Source organism: Columba livia, chromosome 20 (genome assembly GCF_036013475.1).
Source record: "Columba livia isolate bColLiv1 breed racing homer chromosome 20, bColLiv1.pat.W.v2, whole genome shotgun sequence".
Lineage (NCBI taxonomy): Eukaryota > Metazoa > Chordata > Aves > Columbiformes > Columbidae > Columba > Columba livia.
Window position 1 is genome coordinate 3,317,170 of NC_088621.1, and position 22,010 is coordinate 3,339,179.

Consider the following 22,010-nt stretch of genomic DNA (forward strand, 5'->3'; position numbering starts at 1 on the left):
CAACACCAGCTCCTTGGGCTGGGCATTCATTCAAACATAAAGAAAAATGTGCAAATATACTAAGAACAAACTGCTTAAGGATTTGTTTGTCTTTCATAAGCCCCCAAAACCTACTTTTAAAACAAACAAACAAACTTGTAAAGTCAAATCCCCTCAAAACAGAAAACGGACACAAATTTTAATATTTATATATTTTAAATCAAAACACAATTAAATATAGTATGTTTTAAGTACATGAATACTCAGGCATGAGAGAAATAAGAGGTGGTACATAGTACCAAAAACCTATACACAGCCTTTTTTGCTTTTTTAATAGACAATACAGTGTCTCTATACAATCGAATATTGCAACAGAATAACATTTGCTAGTCAATCAAGATATTCTGAACACTGGAGATGATTTGAGTTCTTTGCAAAGTGATTTTGTTTTTTGCACAAGTTTGAGAAAAAAAAGCAATCGTAAAATAGAAATCCCAAAATCAAAGTGTTGTAGACTAAAAATGCAATAACATAATGGTGACACACTGAGTGGTTTTAATACCCTGCAAAATCAATTCACTGGGAAAAGAAACCAAATCAAAGCAGAGGTGTTGTGTAACATGGTGGCTTTTTTACTTCAGCTAAGGGGTTTGCAAATGTTGATAATGCCAAGGAAAATGCCAGAGGTCATTAAAATTATTTCTTTGTAAACCAAACATCTGGAATTAAGATACTCTGGGGATTGGAGGACAACAAGCTATGGAGAATGGCAGCAATTACTGTTTTCCTTGCTCGTGGGATGGAGAGGAAAGAAAATGGAGTGGTGTGGAGGGTACGGCTCCTCGGGAGGGCGGCAGGAGGGCAGGACGGGCGTTCGCCCGCGGAAGAGCTCAAGGCTTCGCTCCCTTCATTCTGCGCTGCCTTCAGAGTTAATGCAGTTATGAAGTCAAACACATTTATCTTACAGTTGAATACGCACCTATTTCAAGTAAGGAAAAATAAACCTTAAAACTTTTTAGGTCATTCGCTGCCAACGAATTCACCCTTTCAGGTTCACTTCTCCGACGGCCCATTTGGGGATGCGCCCCGTGGCCTTTCCAATTATGTGTTCGAAAATTACAAGTAGTGGAACTAGAAACTACAGCAAAACCTTCCCCTCTTTGTTGTGGCTTGTGTCCCATTCCAGATATTTTGCTTAAAAGTCTTTTGGAGACAGGTCAAGAATTTGTGAAGCTGATCACAGTTTCTCAGTGACACATCTGCAAACTGCGTCTTCATCTCTTTAAAAACCATCATTATTGTGATGCCACATACAACAGGAAAAAGTGTTTCTTCACGCTCTACAGTGGAGGTACAGGATTGCTTCTTTTTAGTTCTTCCTTATAAACGAGGGAGCTCTCGGCGGTTGGAGTAACAGTGCTTTGTTTTTATTGGCTGTGTTAAAGAATCCACCAAACGGGAAAGTTCACTCATTCTCGAAGCGGAAAACCAGATTTCCTGTTCTGGTGTTTCTAAAATCATAGCTGGAAAACGAAGAACAGGGTTAGAGTTCATTCTAACCTAAAACGTACAAGGCAATCGCTCAACAGGAAGATGTTTTGTGTTTAAAAATGCTGCAGCCAGGTACCCTTGAGTTTGGGAGAGGAAAAGCCACTAATCCCACAACACACTCAACCTTCCAACGATTGTAACTGTCCTGGCTTAATCGAATCCAGAGCATCTGCAGCCACTTGGTATTTCTAAATACTGTGCTGAGAGACCTCTTCATCCAGCCAGCCTGGAATTATGTCATTCGCAGCCGAGCTATTAAGTGAAATCATTATACAAATCATTTAACTGTAACTCCTCTATTAAAAATAAAACAGTCACACAGTGAAACTATGGATCCATCTGTTTGGGTCTTATCACTGGGTGCGGGCACATGTTTACCTTCAATAATAATAAAAGCACAGGTTAATTTAGCACAGTCAGATGCCTGGAAGCCAGAAAGCATCAGACATTAACTTGGTGGACTGCTGTCATCATTGTCACAAAATTTAACTGTTGCATCAGAACCTTTTTGTTTTAAAACCAACAGAGAATGTGTGGATTTGTACAACAACAAGTAGCTAAACAACAATGTCCAACACTAAACCATCAGCCTACAGACAGGGCTGCTGTGTCTGTTACTGCACCCAACAGACAAGCTCCAGCTGCTGAGCTGTACTGACACTTTAGGTGATTGCACCAGCATTCATTAACATGAAACAGCAAGTGTGAACTCAAACAGGAATTACAGTATTGATCCTGCAACACAAATAACCCTTTTAACCGACACGGCAGTTTGTAAACACTCAAAATGAAAAGACAATTTTACTGCTTGCACAAGAGAACCACTGTTAAGAAATTCCGACATCATACATGGGCTGAAACGCTTCCAACCTCCGTTTCTTCACATGACGCTGTGTCGTTTGAACACTTAGCAGTGTGGGTTCCAGAGGCGAGAGCTCTGCTCACCCCACAGGCCGGCGTCACTCAGACGCAGGCAGTTCCGCCCCCTCTTACCTTCGTGACCTTCTCCGAAGGCTGTTCACACTGCGCCTGCTGCATAACGTCATTGACGATCATCTTCGCTATCCTCCACGCCATCTCTTCTTGAGCCTGCCGGAGAAAAGACATCCCAAAAGGCAGATAGCTTCATGTTCTTACAGTAAAAATACCATGCTTTCAGTACAATTCACACACTCGGCCTTGGAGACGCCGTTAACCTTCACAACTCAGCAACCTGGAGTAAACGTATCCTCCCTCGATGGAAATGCACCAGGTTTCCATGTACAGCATTAACCTCAACTATCGTATTTATGGCTTGATGCTACTTCCAAAGTGAAGCTTTTATATTTATCTGTTGGGCAGTTTTCCAAGCCCCTCCAAGGGAGAAGAAATGCAGCCTGTAATCCACATACAGTGGTCACTCCACAGTAAAAACCCAAGAACAACAGCATCTCCACTCCTATTTGCAGATCTTATTAACACCACAGTAAGAAAAACCTTGACTGCAAGCACACAGTTCACCATTATATTAGTTAAATCAGCAAGCACTGGCAAAAATAAAACTAGTTTCACACATTAAATTATATTTAGCACACAGAGTCTGACAGTTCTTGTTGGAGCATCAAAAAGATCCTCAGAGAAACAGGCAGGATTAGGAACTTCAATACTCCACTTCCATAATATACACTGCAAAGTAAGTCACAAGGACAACATAAAAGAGGACAAACCTCATCTGTGTTTCCTTGAACCCATTTCTTCATTGCTTGTGAAAACATGGACCCTGGTCGAGATAAAAAAACAGCAAGGAGGGTATATTAGCAAACTGTGGCACAGCTCTACAAACGCTAATTGCTACATCCTTCTGACGGGTTTGCTGGTGATACAGAAGCCAGGAGAGCGACGGGAAGGACAAGGGATGGCGTGGAGCCATGGTTCACGGGACACCGAGCCCCAGCCATTTCTCTTTACCAGAGCCACAAAGCGGCATTGACAGCAGATCCCAAACTGGGTGGGAAGCGTGTGGAGAGCTGAAGTTCTTTTTCATCTCGAGACCAAATCTTTGAAGGTTTGATCATCAGCTCAGCTGTTAGTGGGTTTCATCCCTGCCAGGTTCCATCGACAGCTCCAACTCCCACAGGCTGCTCATACTCCCAGGAGTCCAGCTGGACCAGAAAAGCAGAATTTGGGTAGGAAACTGGGCCAGAGATGCGTTTTGCCTCAGTACAGGACAATCCCCTAAGCATCTCTGCCTTAAAACACATCTGGAAAGAGTCAAGAACCTTGTTTATCTTGACTGCAGTAGGGGCGGTTCTGCAGATGTTTACAGAAATGGAGAGAAAGAGCAAAACAAACCTTTTGATTTTTTGACATCAGGCTCCGGTTCAGACTCTCTGATAAACTGTCCCAGGTCACTGACTCGGCCAAACGTCATCTTCCTGAAGAGAGGAGGAGGAAAAGAACCGCACGGGTTACCAAGAGAACTTGGGCACCGTGGAAAGTTACCAGTCAAGAAAACAAGAAAGGCCATCACAATGAAGACTCTAGTGTCCCCAGACTGGCATTTTCCCAATTACCACCTTTTCCACCTAAAATTCATATATTGGGGAAAAAAACTCCCGCTCTTCTCACGTATATGAATTAGAAATGTATCTTAAAAATTCTTCTAGAAACTAGAAGTAGGGAAATGCTTCAATGGCTCAATCTATCGTAAAAGCACATCATTAGGGAGAAAAGAGCTTACAGAAATGAATTTCTGTATGAGACCCACAGAGCAGAAGAGCTTTACAACAAAGAACAACTTAAGAAACAAAAGAATAGCTTGCAATCTGCTAAAGAAATGAAGCACAAGCCCTTCTCTACTATGGGGGTAGGGAGCAATAAAAATCGCACATTACATTATCAAAGGCACCTGAGCTTATTCTATTCTGTTCCAACCCCAAATAGGAACTACTTTGCTGTATTTTGGACTCAAAGAGGAATAATAACTAGGAGAAAGAGAAAAAACAATTGGAAATATTTTTCTGGTCAGGGAAACATTCACTATGACACTGGTGTTAAACCACAATACTGAAATAAATTAACTTTCAAATATTAAGACGTACTAAGATTGCAACATGTTGCATTTATGAGACCTCTCAGTGCAGGAGGACACAGCAGAAACGAAAGAGAGGTGAAACACACAACTAGAAAGAATGAGATGCGCTGAATGAACCTTACCCTGCATATGTTCGTTGATATAAAGATTCTGGATCCAGACTTGCAGCATCTACAATTATTGCTTCATCAAAATTTTTCAGGATTTTAACATTAGCCTTTTTGACATTGGACTACAAATAAAAATTCTAAGCATTAGTGCCCAATGCAGACAACCAATGGCTTATCAAAACTGCAATTTTAGTGCTTTTACACTTAGATAAACCTCCATAAAGTCTCTAAGCAAGCATAAAAGGATTAGAGGGCATCTACACAGCAGTGAAATCCCGTTGCAGTATGACATTGTTTTTAAACAGAGGATGGCAAAGTTAAAGGAGCAGAGCCAACGACACAACGTACAGGTCAGCGTATGTGTGTGTGGGGCTGTCTGAGCATTATCGACCAAACAGATCTGTGAGTGCACAACACCGAACCACCTGAAAAGCTGCGGCAGCTTCGCTCATCCATGCACTCGGGGAGCAACTCCCAACCGCACTGCGCGTCCCCCATACGCCAAGAACAAACATCCGTCTTTTGACCTGGAGTATTTATATAAGATTATGAAAAAACGCAAGCAAACAGCAGGGAGAGCACAAACGCACAGCAATCTATTAGCACCTCAACGCAGAACCTGCTGCTCTGCGTCAGCGCCGTTCTTTACGCAAAAATACGCGGGGACTCAGAGATTCTCCTGTTCAGATAAGGAGGAATGCACACCATAAATTGCAAAGCTTCACTTCCTAAATTGTCCAAGCGAGCCAGTTACCAGCAGTTCCTCCTGCTCAGCCTCTCAAGCAGCAGCGTATTCCAAGATGGTCAGAACACAGATTTTAATTCCCACTTTGCGACTAGGGGGGGAATATTTCCTCCTCGCAAATTAGGAGGTTTAAAAATATTACGAGCAGGTAGCACAGCTTCCAAGTCGCTTGAAACACAGCACATCAATAATGTTGGTCTAGATGCTGGATTTAAAACCCACAGTAGCACTGCAGCGTTGATAAAAGCAACTCAGCAGAAGCAGTTCTCGCTCAGCTTTTCTGCTCTCAGCTGGGCTTGTGGTTTGCAAGCTGACGCGGTTACGGACAAGCTAGAATCTGCTTCTCCTTTCGCCTTTCACACATGAATTAAGCAAAGCGAGAGCTTTTGGAACAGACAACTTGTGGTTAAAAACACATCTCTGCCATTATTGGGAGGGTTTCTGTTCCTGAGGCTGGGCCCACGCGGGAACCCAGCTCTCAAAAAGCAGCACTAAAGGCAGCAAAAAGGAAAGAGCAGCCAGGGCACAGCGCAGAGCAAACACTTCCCAGTGACTCTGGAGGGCGAACATGCCAAAGGAGCCCAGTTGCATTCTTGTTGCTACACAGTACTGCAAAGCAGCAGCCAAGGAGCTCTAATCATGCTTAATGAACAATCAGGACGCCTTACCCAGCAAGGGACTTTTATGCTCAGCTTTACATCAAACTATACACATGCAAATAAAATTCAGGCATCGCCACCCAGCTCAGAGCATCTCAGTGGTAATAAAGTGTCAGAGAAGTTTGTGGCAAGGTCAGGAGTCTGGTCATTATCTGGCAGAGCAGCATGACCAGCTGGCTCGAGGAAAAGGTCTGCGGAGATAACCTGGTGAACACCTCCGGTCAGATATTAACCCTCATCGCTCTGTGTGTGAGTAAATAAATGCCTTAAGCCCTACAATTGAGTGGACTCTTTGGGACAGAAGATCTGACACCTTAATAGAACCGAGCACTCAAAACTTGTATATTTATATTTATGTTCTATAGTATAGTCACAAGTGTCAATTTTTGCCTAAAGTTATAACTATGATATTGATCCAAAAAGAGTTATTTATAATAAAAAGCATCGTGAAATGTTATAGCGCCATAAAATAGCCTTCAGTGAATATTAACAGCTTAATAAACATGTAACTTTGATGTACAGAATTAAAAGCAGTACAAGACTTTGGCTACCACACCCTTCCACGCCAACACTGCTGGAACTCAGCAGCAAGTAAACCAAACGTGTCCTGAGGACACAGAGGTTCATGTTAAAGTGGAACGGGAAGTTTCAAATTACAAGATGCTTCCTTACAGCACAGGAACTTTGATATTGATACAGAAAAGTGATCACAGCATTTCCTCTAACACATCAAACCCTAAAACTCATACCTGGGAGGCAGATCCATCCGGGCCCCCAACAGAGTCGCTGTCAGGAGAGCTACCAGGGCCGTGAATACTCAGGGCAATATTCCCTCCTGGAAATTCATCTCCTCGTACTGAATGGATGAGGTCATTCAAGTATTTGTAGTAAAGGTTGCTGGACAAGAAACCAGGTAAAAAAACCTGAGAGACAGAAGAAGGAATCCTCTTTAATCACGGCTGCACAACTACTGTAGATCGTTTGCAGAACAGAGGGGACACACAAACGTCTCAGTCTCTGTGTAGATGCTACACTGGTAAAAGTGTCCACACACAGAATTATTCTGGATTAGCAACTGCATTGCTTTAAATTTGAATCCTACTGCAAAACAACTATGTATTAAGCAAAAATCTCCAGTAGCTGGAACTGAAGTTCAGTGTATTTTTTATCTCCAGAATGGCCTGACAGCCCAACAGTTCTACAGTTGCTTTGCTACACTGTTCAAAAATCAGCAGCAGCTCCAGAATCAAACCATTAAGCTCCAGTACCCACACAGCCCAGAGTTACACTACTGGCCACACCACTGGTACTGGATTTGCAAACAACTGCTGCTAGCAGGAAGGACAGTTTTCTAAAGGTACATAATAAGATGTTGATAGCTACTCACATGGGATGAAATTCTGTTACTTCCATTAAAATGCAATAATCATCCAAGACAAACATTTCACAGCGAATTAACGGAAGTCAGTGAGTGGTATCTTTTTAAATCAGGCTGGTGAAAACAGGCCAGCAAATTTGGCTAAAGCTCTTATCTAATATTAGTCAGGTAAAGAGGAAGTCAGGAAAAGAACAGAACAAATCAGAGACGCTAAAGTGGATGCTCAACACGCTGCAGAATCTTTAAAATCCGTTCCGAAGAAGGTATCTCACCGTCTCCATGGTGGTCCACGCCTGCCGTAAGGGAGTCGTGAAACAGTTGGGGAGAGGACCCCCTTCCCTGCAGATGTTGGACTCGATCTCCAACCTCACGGAGTCATCAAACCCCAGGGGATGTGTGGCTTGAAGGGAGAAATACCTGCAGCGCCGGGCGGGGGAATGAGACAACACAAAGGGTTTGTGAAACTCTGCAGGTGGCTGGTATCCTGCCTTCCCACCGAAAGCCATTCATTGTGCTGCAGCCACCAGATGGTGCTGGCTTCAAAATCATATGTACAACTGATCCTCACCAAGTACAGGCGAAAACATCCCCAATTCACAGAAATATTTTTGATAAAGCCTTGGCCTTAAGACACAGAAAAAAGAAACCAAGCAAGATGCGGCTACTGATGAGCAGAATCTGACACACTCAGCTTTGTAGCAGGGAACACCTGAAACTCTGAAGCGGCATTTTCTCTACTAATCACATCATTGAAAACTGAATTTGTGGATGAAGTGGGGGGATGATTGATCAGAGGGAATTGTTTTGCTTCCTCTCCAATTATTATTTCCTATTAGGGTAATAATAAGCTCACAGCAATGAGTCTCACACACTTCAGCTTAAGAACAAAGTTTTTTCTGGAAGCAGTTTTGATGTCCATCTTCCAGTTGCATTACTGTGACGGTTAAGTACAAAATAAAGGACAAAAGTTACAGTACTGAAAGTCTGACATCAAAAGGGATCTGGTCACTTCCTTAACAAAAAGGAAAGTCTTTTAAATATTAACAAGTCCTATTTGGCTTTTACTATGTGTGATAACAGCTCCTACAGCCTATTTTAAATTGATAGCAGCATCTGCACCTTAAGGTTTTTCTATAGTGATGCATCTGCTATTGGGTTTATATCCTTTACCTTTTTAACTGGCAATCAATTGGCTCAAGTAATTGAGTAATGAAAATTCTGAATTGTGTTTAAGAACGGAGTCCTTATAAGGATTTTCTCCACATGTATAAAAACATTTAAACGTTATTTTGTGCATAGACATCGAAAGCCACCTTAATAAAATGCATTTCAGCATAACAGTGCACGACTGCACAGTGTGGTTTGCAGATGAGAAGTTCCTTTTGCACAGTGCAACGCAAAAGTACAAGCACAAAATCAGAGCTTCAAAAACAAGTAACTGTTGAATTCCCTCACTTGTCATATAAAATCATGGCATCGTTCTGTGCTTCTTGCCCATCATACTGGCCTTTTTTGGCAGCAAGTTGAGACTGGAAGTTATCTGCTGCCAACCAGAACTGCAATACGTTAACTGCGTCTTCCTTCTCCATGTACTAGAAGGGAAATTAAAAAAGAGGATAAATTTCAAAAGTTTTAGCAAGAAACCTTTAATAAGAACAGAAAAACCTGCTCCTTCCCATTTAAAACAAGAAATATAGTCCATATATTGATGCAAAATAGTCACTGGGGCATATAAATATTCTGAATTTTCAGGTGAAGTGTCACAGACAGATTTAGTTCATTTAAAAAAAACAAAGGAACTCCTGACATTTGTTTTCTGTACTGATTTTCACATTAAGCTTCCAAACAACTATTTGTATGATACTAAAGACAGAGGAAGGACAAATTTCATGCTATGTTTAGCTTACACTGAACTGAGCGTATTGTCTCAGCTTCCCAGCTTGCTGTTTCAAACTACACCGTCTTTTCTGACTCTCAGGACAAGTATTTTACGACTCACAGATGATTCCCTAAAGGCCCAGGACACCACAACTGCAAAATCATACATTTAACCTACCGCACTCCAATCTGGTGCCCTCTCCATTGTAAAACGAGTGAATTATTTGTTATCTGTAATAACACTTAAGGCTTTCAAAGTCACTGCCTCTTTTGGCAAGATTAAGGGGACTATGTGAAAGGCTCTACAAGCAGAGGAGCGCTTGGAAACACTCACTGACTCGTTCTACAACTCAGTGTGCAGGTTTGAACACTTGAGATACTTCTACACACAGACAGGAAAAGTTTAATGCATTTTCTCCAAGAAAAAGACAGACCTCATCTTTTTGGTTATATCTGAGGTATCTATTAGAGCCATGAGGGAATTAATAGCTTTCTCCATTTGATAGAAAGGAATTATTGAAACAAAACAAAGCCTAACACTCACCTCGGAGAAATAGAACAAGGCTGATTCACAGAAAAGTATGTCAGCCAAATAAACAGTCCCACTAGTCAGCACCTCAATCTGATATTTACAGAAATGATGACTTCGCAAAAATTCACTAAAGTGCCTGCACACAGACAGAATAACCATTAGTTACTAAGGGTCAACAGCATTCAAGGCACCTTATGAACCAATTCTTGCCCCAGAACTCTTATACTTTTAGTCAGATACAGGAAAAACAAGCAAGAAACAGCACAGGTTTACAAATGACACAAGGAAGATATCAAGAACGCACTAACAGGGCACACGTGCAACTCCAACAAATGATCACGAGAATGGATTTGGAGGAAAACTTCTCAAAAAAAGTGATATGGTTTTGCCTCCACACACTTTTTTAACAGAACCACCTTTTGCAAAAGGATAGTAGGCACAAGAAACCGAGCCATTCAATCAACTTACTCTTGTTCCATGGCATTAAACACTATTGACTGGGCTGTAACAAAACAGTTCGGATCCACTTGTCCATCTTCCCCGCAAATCTTTGCTGCAATGAAAGACCAAGTTAATTTTAACGTGTGTTTGACTGATCAAGCTGGAAGACACGAGCGATGAGTAGTTAATGAAAAACTGCAGTGCAACTAGAACCAGCTGGTTCTGACTGTGCAAAAAGAGCTTTCAAAGTACTGCAGATAGCTGAATGATGATATTACAGCTAAAAAACAGGATTGAGACTCAAATCTGGATTCCCGCCACAACTGCCAGGAATTCTTTCATTAATTTAAGCAAAGTCTCTGAACGTTATTCTGGGGATACTGCACAGCACTACTGAAAGGTCAGATCCACCAATGCATGTAATGGGATCCACTATCTCTTTACAACCGCCTTTAAAATTCTTAAAATAAAAAGAAATATGAGTGTGTGTGGTAATAAAGGTACATTTTGATGGGGACAGAGGAAGCTCTGAAATGAGGAGGCAGTAGGAATTCTTACCAACTATGTCATTTCTCATTGCTTCTGTAATAGGTATTGGTTTAGCAGCATCTGGAGAAATATATTTGGTAAAAGTACTAACTGCATCCCGTTCTATACCTACAAGGAAGAAATACAGAATAAAACTTTAAATTCCTTGGCATATGTCTAAAATGAGGAGTTACTAACAAAGGCCCACTCTTCAGAAAAGCAAGTATCTAATCATCAGTGACAAGTTTCCATCCAATGAGGTTTTCAGTCCACTCCTTGATACTTCTCTAGTGCCAAGCTGCAGCGCCCATGGTATCTCCAGCCAGGTCACAACAAGCCCAGCACGGAGGGACATGGGAGATGGAACAAAGGAACACAGCTCAGAATTCCAGCAGGCAAGACGAGCACCCTCTTCCTCAGCTGCACCCCTAAGTCCCAGAAGTAATGCCCTTCTGGCAAGAACTGTAGTGAAATTCCCAATTTCTCGCTCTCGTCGCAGAGAACAGAAAGCGCTCGCATCATAAAGGAATTAAAAGGAAAAAGAAAAACCTGAAAATGGGAAGCCTCAAAACATGCACACTTTACATGTCATCCTTCAAGAGAGTTGGGACATCGCTTTGGAAGAGAAGAAAAGAAATTATACTCCAGACTTTCCAGATTTCCCCAAATCAACCTCGTTCTTCCAAATTCTTTTCACATGTCAGAAAGCAGCTGTGCTTTTCATGACTACAGTAACATTGTGTTTAAGATACTTTGGGGCTGAGGTTATGTACTGTGGAGCTACATGATCAGTAACTATGTGAGCAAGACAAACTGCAAGAGAAAGGGATGCAACAAAAGGAAACTGTTGAGCAAACAAAAGGAACCAGTGTGAAGAACAGAGCGCTTCCTTTTTGTTATAGACTTGCACAAATGAGGGAGGACCGAGTAGATGCAAAGTAGAGAAACAGGTTACTGTGTGTGAAGCTTTCTATCAAAAGTAAATACTTGAATTTCATCCTCACTGCCTGTAGCCTCTGCAGAGGTGGACTCCCAATGAGAACAGATCAGTTACAAGGGAAGGAACTCTATCAAATAAATCCAAGAACAAAACCAGTATGTTCCACACAAGAATCTCTACAAGTCTGTTGTAACGATTACTTCTGTCATTTTGTATGGCACAGGATATTTACCTTCTGTGGAAGGTTAATTGTCAATTCTCAGTCCCATCATCCAAATTCTCTGCAATTCCTTTAAGCTAGGGCTGGGATGGGTGAGGGAAGAGGGGACATTGCAATGTTCATCTTCATTTCTTAATATTACACGTGTAGGAACAGAAGTAACCTAAGCTTATTAGAGTACATAATGATTTTGAAGTCTCTTCAGCAGCACATTTATTTTTGAACAACCAGACAGTCAAATAATACATAGCTCAAACTGACCATTAGCTTAGCAGCAAGTTAACATTACTGATATACACGATTATTTTTCTCCTTGCAACATCTTATCACACTCACTAAGAACAAGCGAGGAGTGCGGCAGCTCATGGTACAAAGCAGCAGCAGGTCTGTTCCCCATGCCCCCAAATTTTAAAGAAAGGAAACCCACGGCACTTACTTTTCATTAGTTTTCCTGACAAGTCTTTTAGTGCAGAGGAAGGGCTGTTTCTATTTGATACTGTAAGCTTGGAAGATTCTTGCTGATCAGCTGGAACAGAATAGGTCCCCGTCTCTGATTTTCTTAGACAAAGAAGACTGGAGTTGTCGCTCTCCTGACCCGAGAGCACGTGGTTCTGGCTGCTGCCAGTTCTGTCATTCTTGTCCAAAGCCACCGGCTTGGTCCTGAGCAGAGAGACCATGCTGGAATCTTCCAGTCTCTCCTCGAGCAATCCAGTTGGAGAAGACGACGCGACTTCTTGCTGTTTTGAGGGTGACACCGGCTCCGCCAACGAACTCTGCTTAACTGTGTTCAGGCTGTGTGCTCTTATACGGGACCATGTTGTGGAGTGGAAGCTTTCAGCCTCTAGCCAAAACTTAACCAAATGTTCCATTCTGCGCAGTTCCATGAACTGGATAAAATAAGGGAGCGCTACATTGTCCTGCAGAACTTGTTCAAGGGTCTTTGAAAGGCTTGATTTGGTCTCTTGAGCCTGATAATTCAGACACGATCTGCCTAAAGAAAAATACAAAGGGAATAATTCCATATGTACTACAGACACTTATATTGGATACAAAAATGCCCTGCAATGCAACTGATGAAGAGACAATTCCAACTTAATGGTGGTACACAAGGTAAACAAACCTCTTAACAAATGAATGTGCTGTCCCCATTAAAACCCTTCTCAGATAACACAGATGCTACTGGAACAGTCACATTTTTAATTACCATATGTACTTGCCTGAGAACCAAAGGATGGCGAGCACACCAGTAATATAGAATAAAAAGGAATATTGACAGCGTTATGGAAGCCTTACCTAAGTCTCCAAAATGAGCAGCTTCCATGTGACTTGGCTGCTTCTTCAAGGCAGCTGTGCGACTGCTGGAAAAGGAGTCCATGTTGGCAGAGATGGCGTTAATGGCCACGTGGCTTGGTCCTGCGGCCTCCAGCAAGGCGTGATTCCTGGTGCTCCTCTGAGGGGAATGTACTGGTCCTGCAGCTGGAACCAAGACGGGAACCATTAAAAGACAAGGATCCCCAGACCTCTCCCAAGCAGCATCCAAGGCCAAGCACCTCAAGACACGCCAGAGAGTTTTCCAGAGTCAATCTTATTAAAAATCTCATCGTACTACTGTCTCGCCATTGATCAAGGGTCTGATAAAAGACCACAGAAAGAAACAAGTTTTATTATGGCAAGAATAAACTTGCTTCCAATAGATCAGTGATACCCACCACCTGTATTTTCCTTATTCAGTAGCTAAAAGACAGCAAGTCTAAGTTTATATGTGAAATATTATCCCCCGGTCTTCCCGCTTCCTTTATCACTGCTATTGTAACGGCTTAATACTTGATTAAGAGCTTAGTTGCGACGTTCTTGCAAATCCATTTCCATTAACTTTTTGAAGGCTAAAACGTGTCACAAAAGCCTGAATGAGAAAATTGAGTTTTAACAAGAATATTTTTCAAAAAGACATTATTTGCCTCTGTTTGGTTTTAAGAGAAAGGCAATCTCTGACAAAACTCAGATGATCAGGCCAAAGGGTGGCAGCCAGTTGCTTGGCTGAGGCCAGTAACCGGGGAAAAGCTGCTGGAGGCTTCTCATGTAGAACCAGAGCCACGGTCCTCATATGTGTTCAGGCTTTCATGAATGAGATTCAAATTTAATTTTATATCATGAACATTTGAGGCAAAATTAATCTAAGTATCAAACACCAGTTCCAAAACCTCCAGACAGCAGCACATTGCTGACCTAACAGCCCACGGAGTAGCTGCTTGCCAAACTGGAACAACGCTCTGTGTCTGCGGCAGCTCCCAAGGTGTAATACAATACATTTTCAAATTTATTTTTATTTACAGGGTCACCATACCGGAGCCTTTTACTGCTAAACTTCCAGTCAGTTACTGGAGACTGTAGCTGCACTGAAATCACAGGCTGTGCTATTAAAAGGTCTCTTTCCTGTATTTGACTCGAAAGACACACCAACAAGGTGAAAAACGCCTTTAATTTTCTCAATACCTAGATAACACATTAACAAGTACAGAAACAGGATTTTGGCTGAAGATATAAAAGGAACAGGTCAGATTCACACAAATTACCTCAAGTCCTCTTAGTATTGCAATAAAAACTGTCAGGGTAAATAATCTTGTTTCCCCACGGTTTATAAACCTCCCTCCCGTCAATATTTCTTTCTCCCGCAGCAGACTGAGCAGCGAGATTTCTGCATCCCCCAGAGCAGCGCTGGAACAGCTGTCCAGACCAAGATTCAGATCTTCAGTCTCAACAGCCACATCAACGTTAAATCAGACAATGCAGCCTCTACTAGACACAGTGAAGCTGCATTTTTCAAACTGCAAAGGATGCTACACGTCAGCAAGAAACTTTAGAAGTGATTTGTTACAGATAAATAACCACTATTTGAAAGGTGACTGAATTACACGATCACTGTGAATTAAAGCTGATGTCTGACTTAATTTAATAACCTCCTGTACTTCCAGATTCAGCAAGATGACCAGGAAAGATTAGTTACTATAAATACTCAGAATTAAGTTTGGGGTTTATTTTGGTATTAATGCATAGGTCACATCTGTGCTCAGTCATAAGGAAATTATTCCACTGGTTAAAAGAAAAATAGCAAATTATATTAGATATCTCAATTTATAGACAAAATAAATATTGATCTTACTTTTAATTGCTTTCACATCTGTGGTCTTTTCTTGTTCTTTGCCTTTCACTGTAAAACACACAGGAAAATGTTAATGTTATTTTGGGTGACTAATGGCATTTACCAGAGAATGGACACAATTCCCAACTTCAGCAAGTACCAAAGGCAAATCAACTATAATTTATCTATCATATTTAAATCTGCACATCTAGTCACTGACAGAGACTTTCAAAGTTCTTCTGTCGGTTCACTTTCAAAAGCAAAGCCGTATCATCTGTGAATTAAGTCTAATGAAATACAGCATGTTCAAATTAACATTAGGATGCTTGTTGTCTATATGATGAAAGCAAGGCCATGTTCAAGGTTACTTTAATGAACAGCAATAACTGGAAAGGATGGCATAGATGTGTTTTAAGTGTGGGACACTGACAGATGCTCTCTGTGAACTAGAAATCACACATCTCAACCCAACGTCTCCCTTGTGTTAGAGGAAGAGCAGTAAAATACACCTGGGCACAGAGACAGACATGGAACCTGCCCCACAAAGCCAGAGCCAGCCCATGACACACGGTGGGTACCACAGAAACAGCCCGGAAACAAACTGCAAATAGTTAATTCGCTCACAAATAATCCTGCTTAACTACCGACCTGCCTACGGCGAGCAACTCACGGGAAGACAACAGTTAAAAGTTGTAATGGAAAAGCTTTGGGTTTTTTAATAGGAAGCTCCTGAAGGAAGTGATTGAGGAAATGTGTTTAAGACTGAAGAAACCGAAGGAGGACATAAACAGGACAGCACGAGGAACAAATGAAGCAGTGATATCGAAGAACGTGATCTACCAGGGAAACCTCCTCCGGCCGCTCCAGGCTGGGATTATTCCTACAACTAGGTCACCTCAGAACACCGATTGCCAGCCCTTCCAAACCCAACCGCCACCTAACCCAGACAATCCAACATTTACATCACAAAGCACCAGCAGATTAAAAAAGAGAAGAAAAATAATCCCTTCCTTTTCTGACCTATGTTTTTTTAAATATTTTAAAGGGAAACTCCAGTCTCCTGTTACATAACTGAGCTGCTGGGTGGCGGCTGCAGCTCTGCCCGTGCTGCAGGTCTGTGAACCGGCAACGCAGCATTTCGGATTCAAACCCTCGGCCGGCACATTCCCCACCTGATACAGAGGGTTCAGCCTCCGTTACAACAGCTGGACTCTGCTAAAACCGGACTCGTGCAGCCAGATGCAGCCGTGGACAGTGCGAATAACCAGCTTTTACATAACTGGGGACGTGCTGATATGCAGGTGGAAAATAACTGCAAAAATCTGCACATCTGAAGTAATGCTGAGGGACGATGGGGACAAAGAAACCCCCATACAGTATTATAAACTATCTTTCCAAAATTATTCCAATAGTTGGTTCATCAAACCAATCCCTATCGGCAATGATTCTCAAGTTTCAGAGTCCTCCATATGCCTATTTTCAGCTTAAATACATCTGTTCCTTCCTACTAACTACTCAGTTGTTCCTCCCTGTCTAATTACCTACTTACTACTTGTAGTACAAACTCCTGGTGCATGTTTCCAACCTCTTCACACACAGGTTGCTTTTGTCCCCATTGGCTTCAAGCAGAACAAAACCAAACAAGTAACAGCAGAGGACAAACCAGAACTCCAACATGCGACAAACCCAAAATTTAGAGAGCGAAGTTGCACCAGAGGAATTTCCTTTCGCTTCCCTCCAAAAAGCAGATGTCACTCGGTGTCTGTGCAAAACCAGAGAGAAAACTGCGGTACCTGATGACCGGGGGCTAAAAGTTTGTGACAATTTCCAGCAGCAAATCCCATTCACAAAGCGGTGATGCATCAAACCACCGCAAGCCGGCCACCCGAGACCTAAGAATCTTAATTCATGTATTGAAATACAGAAGAATGAAGAAATCTAAACTGTTCACACATGTATGTGCACAAAAACCAATACATAACGTCAGAGATCAGCCACACAGGACTGTGTGCGTTACTTCCACGTTATCTCCACTGAATGAGCGTGTAGTCCGGCTGTTTTCACCGATAACACTTTCATAATCTGCCCTCATGCACCCAACTGTTGTAATTTTTCAACCTATATCCATCCTCCATTTTCTAGACCTTTATTTTAAGGTCTAGGCTAAAAAAGTCTCATTACTGTTTTTTATTTTTTTGTCTGTCATGTTTTTATGACCCTCACTGATTTCATTTAAAAGGTGGTTTCAACTTTTATCTGATGCTATATTCTCCTGCACAACAAAGGCTCAACCCAAGAACACATATTGTTTTGGACTGCATGCCTCTAGTCTACACTGTATCACAAGCCTTAATTTGCTGCTTTTCTCCCAGCTGCAGCTTCAGATCTTCTCTAAAAGGCAGTATCTGAAATGGAGATTATACAAAGCAATATTATTTTATGTATACCCAGATGAAAGCTTCCTCTGTCCTTAACAGTGCTTCTCTCGGGCATTTAGTCCTGACTGCTTCTCTGACCAAAGATCCTTTAATCACAGCAACACAGATACTCAATTAGACGTTTCATGACTTTCTCCCTGAGAAAGTTTTCACCAAAGCTCACATTGTTCCTGTGATTATGCATCACGGTGGAACATCAGCTCCACAATCCTCGCCAGCAATGAAGCAGCAGATGCTATTTTTGAGCGGTTTATATGCAATACAAAAGTTTTATTTTGCAGCTTAACATTAGTATGTAAACACTCCAAAAAGGATTATGGCACTGGGCCCTTGTGGCCAGGAAGCCAATGGTACCTGGGGTGGGTTAGAAGGGGGTGGTCAGTAGGTCAGAGAGGTTCTCCTGCCCCTCTGCTCTGCCCTGGGGAGACCACACCTGGAATATTGTGTCCAGTTGTGGCCCCTCAGTTCCAGCAGGACAGGGAACTGCTGGAGAGAGTCCAGCGCAGGGCAACAAAGATGCTGAAGGGAGTGGAGCATCTCCCGTGTGAGGAAAGGCTGAGGGAGCTGGGGCTCTTTAGTTTGGAGAAGAAGAGACTAAGGGGGGACCTTATTAATGTTTATAAATATATAAAGGGTGAGTGCCATGAGGATGGAGCCAGGCTCTTCTCGGTGGCAAACAATGATAGGACAAGGGGTAATGGGATCAAGCTGGAACACAAGAGGTTCCAATTAAATTTGAGAAGAAACTTGTTCCTGGTGAGGGTGACAGACACTGGCCCAGGCTGCCCAGGGAGGTTGTGGAGTCTCCTACTCTGCAGACATTCCAACCCGCCTGGACACCTTCCTGTGTAACCTCATCTGGGTGTTCCTGCTCCATGGGGGGATTGCACTGGATGAGCTTTCCAGGTCCCTTCCAATCCCAAACATACTGTGATACTTGCAAAACCTTCAGTGGACTTCAAAACTGCTGACATGAACAGAAGTTTAACCTCATTTCTTCCAAGACTACTGCAAAAACCTCCACAAAGAATGATATTTTTGATGCTGCTACTTTGGCTGAGCAAGTTCACAACAGGACATGTCGGTCAAGAGCAAACACATCATCTCAGATAATACTTTCTTTCCTCCTAACTTACAGCCTTGCCTCCCAAGACGCGCATTCTGGGCTTCAGTAACTGAGAAATGCTTTGGGAGGGCGTTGGATGAGCCGCTGCTGGAGGAGCAATGGTCGCATTGCCTGAACTACAGCATTACAGACAACAGCGCTGCTTCCCCAAGAGGCCCTTCCTAAAAGGTGCCACTTTCAGCAAAAACCACTCAAACCACGTATTGTGCAGCCTGAGAGGGCACCACAGCACATCTCAGCCCGCAGCTCGGGCGCCTCCGAAACATTTCACTCGCAAAAAACATTTAAACTACATCCATTTCTGCTATAGGGATGTTATAAATATTTCAGCAGTCCTAAATTTAAAACCTGAGCTTTTACTCCAGAGCAACAAACGCGTTAGAAAACATATGGTCAACGATTTCTTTGGCTTTCAGGAAGAACTCAGTGCGATGTGGTGCAGTCCCTCTTCCAATTAGGTTTTCCAGCTACTGCTGCAACATAGTTAAGCCTATTATGTTTTTATGAAAAAAATGTATATCGGCGTTGTGAAGAAAACATTCTGCAAACAGTCAAAGAGGTTCAAAAATTGCACGAGACATTTTATACCGCTCCATTTTATACCCCCCCTGCCCCTCCCCGACCCTGAGGCAGGAAAAGGGCCCCGGGATCCCGGGACTGACCGTCGTTCGCAGCGAGCCCGCTCCTCAGGGGCCGAGCGTCCTCCCGGGGCCCGGTCGCCATCCCCGGCGGGGCCGGGCCGGGGCCCAGCGGCCGTGCGGGGGACGAGGCCGGCGGGCGCCCCTCAGCCCCGGGCCTCCCGCCCGCCGCCCCCCTACCTTTCCGCCTGAAGAAGGACATGGTGCCGGGGAGGGGGCGCAGGCGGCCGCTGGGGACGGGGAGGGGGGGGAAGAAGGGGAGGGAGAGGGCAAGGGCAGCGAGCTGGGCTCCCTATGAATGAGACTCCTTCCTCCGCCCGCCGCCTCCTCTCCCTCCGCCTCTTCCTCCGGCGGAGGCGCCAGCGGCCGCCATGTTGTCAACAACCGCCCCGCTCCCTCTTCCGGGCAGCCGGCGGCCCGCCGAGCATGACGGGATGCGGACGCGGCCCCTTGCCTTACTCAACATGGCCGCCCCGGCGTCGGGCAGGCGGGCCAATCCGCGAGCCGGGGCGGCCATCTTGGATAAGGGCATTAAGCTTCACGGGGCTTCATGGCGGCGGGGCAGCCATCTTTGATGGGGGCAAAGGGGTTTTAACAAGGTGTTTTGGGGACGTTCTTGCAGTTTGAGCACACAGAACCACAGAGCGTTAGGGATTGGAAGGGACCTCAAAAGGTCACCCAGTCCAATCTGCTGCCGGAGCAGGAACACCCAGATGAGGTTACACAGGAAGGTGTCCAGGCGGGTTGGAATGTCTGCAGAGAAGGAGACTCCACAACCCCCCTGGGCAGCCTGGGCCAGGCTCTGCCACCCTTAGTGGGAAGTAGTTTCTTCTCAAATTTAAGTGGAACTGCATGTGTTCCAGTTGCACGTCCCCTGGGTGAAGGGTGACAGTCTCCCCAGAGGGCAGGAAGGAGCAGCATGGCAGGACTGGCAAGAGCTGAAGTGCTGTGCGAAGTGGCCTGGAGACCTCTGAGATGTGGACTCAAAATGTCCCCTTCAGCCACAGGGAATGGGACAGGGAACATGTGCCAGTCCAACAGACCCCACATCTGTCAGAGCCCTGGTATGAGGTGTGGGGGCTTTTCAGTGCCAACAGCAGCAGCCACAGGCCGCAGGTCCATGTCTGACCAAGGCTTGGGCCCCTAAAGCCAAAAGGCCACCCCCGGTGTGTGAGGTGGCACCAGTCAGCACGTTCATGTGGCACCAAAAAATGTGGCTGGGCTTCCCGTAGCTCCATCATTCCACTGCAAACTACCCCGTTACTGGTGCGGCGTCACCAGAAAAGCCTCCCGAGCAGCGTGGCGTGGGTCAGGACCTGGGGACACCGCAGTGTCAGATAAACCAGTTCCGTTTGTATCCGAATCCTGCCGCGGGAATACTCTTAATTATCCTTCTCTCAGCCACAAAGGATGTTTGTAGTTATAACACATTGCTTACGTCGATCTCTGAAGAGCAGTGTATGGTATGAATGCTTTACAAGCTATAAAGACTATTATTATAAACCCTGGTTCATGCGTGAGGAAGCTGAGGCACAGCACCAGAGAGCAGCTCTCCCCAAATCACACCCCGCGCCTGATCCACTCTGCAAACCGCACAAACTCGTGCCTTTCAAATTGCCACAAGACTTCTGGGCTTGATCCCAAGCAGTTTGTCCCGTGTTCCCCGTGAGCAAGACACCACGAGGGTCCCGGATCAGCCCCCATGGGCGGCACAGGGACCACAGGGAGGAGCCACGGTTTGTCCCTTTCCATCCCGGTGTCATGATGGATCGATGCAGTGTCACACCCCCATGATGTGACTATCCTGCCCTCGGTGCTTGAGCCATGAGAAAATTATGTCGTTAATAATCATTACGTAGATTTCTGCAGCATCTTTCATCCGTGTTCTGAAGCTCTTTACAAACGCTCAGTAATTAAAGCTCATAAATTATAAATTGCATAAAAGGTATACGGGGATCTCTCAGGGCCGAGCTGGAGCCATCTCTTGGGCACGATGGTGCAGCTGATCGACACACCAACTGCATTTTCTCTTTTGATGTTATTTTCCTTAGCTGATGCTCTTTGATACATTTGTGTACATGTGCCCAGAGGCTGGTTTGAGGATAATGAACTATTATATATGTTTTTTGCATAATTAACTGAATTATTTAATTGGCGCATCACCTAAGAGGCTGGTAATAGATCAAATATTCAAAAGGTGAGAAAATTTGAAAGAATGGGATGACTCAGGGACCACTAAATTAACATCTCCTGTCACAAAAGTTTGCACCCAGTCCTCTACAAACATGCATAATATAATAACTGACAGTAGAAAGAAAGCCCTAATAGAACCAGCCTTGTTCTCCAGTACACTGCACACAGATTGCTCTTTATCTACATGTGACTGTGTGTGGTTAAAGGCTCTGGGTTTGCAGATCCAGCTTTAGGTTTCAATTTATACGTTGGAGTTGAAGCAGGACATGATGTATTAAGGAGTCCTGGTCTGCCAGGCTGCCCACATTGCAGCTGGTGGTAAAAATCCCATGAAATCTGCATTCTGGACACTCTTTCTGACCTTACACGCTGATCCTGAGATCGCACTGCAACGTGATTTTGGGGTGGGTAAATTGTAGGCACCCCCATCACACTGGACGAG

At 43.9% G+C, this 22,010-nt stretch overlaps 1 protein-coding gene across 2 annotated transcripts; it reads right to left on the reverse strand.

Moving 5' to 3' along the window:
- Positions 1-172: 172 nt before the first annotated feature.
- AKAP10 (A-kinase anchoring protein 10) lies at positions 173-19,788 on the reverse strand. 2 transcript variants are annotated; one of them, XR_010467260.1, is made up of 16 exons: positions 19,400-19,788; positions 15,195-15,242; positions 13,328-13,510; positions 12,471-13,025; positions 10,905-11,003; positions 10,374-10,458; positions 9,918-10,041; positions 8,951-9,087; positions 7,768-7,912; positions 6,867-7,040; positions 4,726-4,835; positions 3,862-3,944; positions 3,478-3,671; positions 3,237-3,289; positions 2,524-2,619; positions 173-1,502 (listed from the first exon to the last, which is right to left on the reverse strand). XR_010467260.1 is itself a non-coding variant. In XM_065036346.1 (15 exons), exons 1-15 carry the CDS (start codon positions 19,575-19,577, stop codon positions 1,497-1,499), a joined length of 2,076 nt encoding a protein of 691 aa, XP_064892418.1. In that variant the 5' UTR covers positions 19,578-19,788; the 3' UTR covers positions 173-1,496. The 2 variants fall into 2 exon arrangements, 1 of the variants encoding a protein (XP_064892418.1); XM_065036346.1 differs by lacking the exon at positions 3,478-3,671.
- Between the last annotated feature and the right edge of the window lie 2,222 nt (positions 19,789-22,010).

Excerpts from the sequence above, each read along its gene's own strand:
- AKAP10 (XM_065036346.1), bottom strand. The coding sequence starts at position 19,577 with ATGTCCTTCTTCAGGCGGAAAGGTAGGGGGGCGGCGGGCGGGAGGCCC. Across the intron at positions 10,042-10,373 it reads TTTAATGCCATGGAACAAGA|GCACTTTAGTGAATTTTTGC; the intron begins GTAAGTTGATTG and ends GTCTGTGTGCAG. Across the intron at positions 7,041-7,767 it reads CGTGGACCACCATGGAGACG|GTTTTTTTACCTGGTTTCTT; the intron begins GTGAGATACCTT and ends TCTGTCTCTCAG.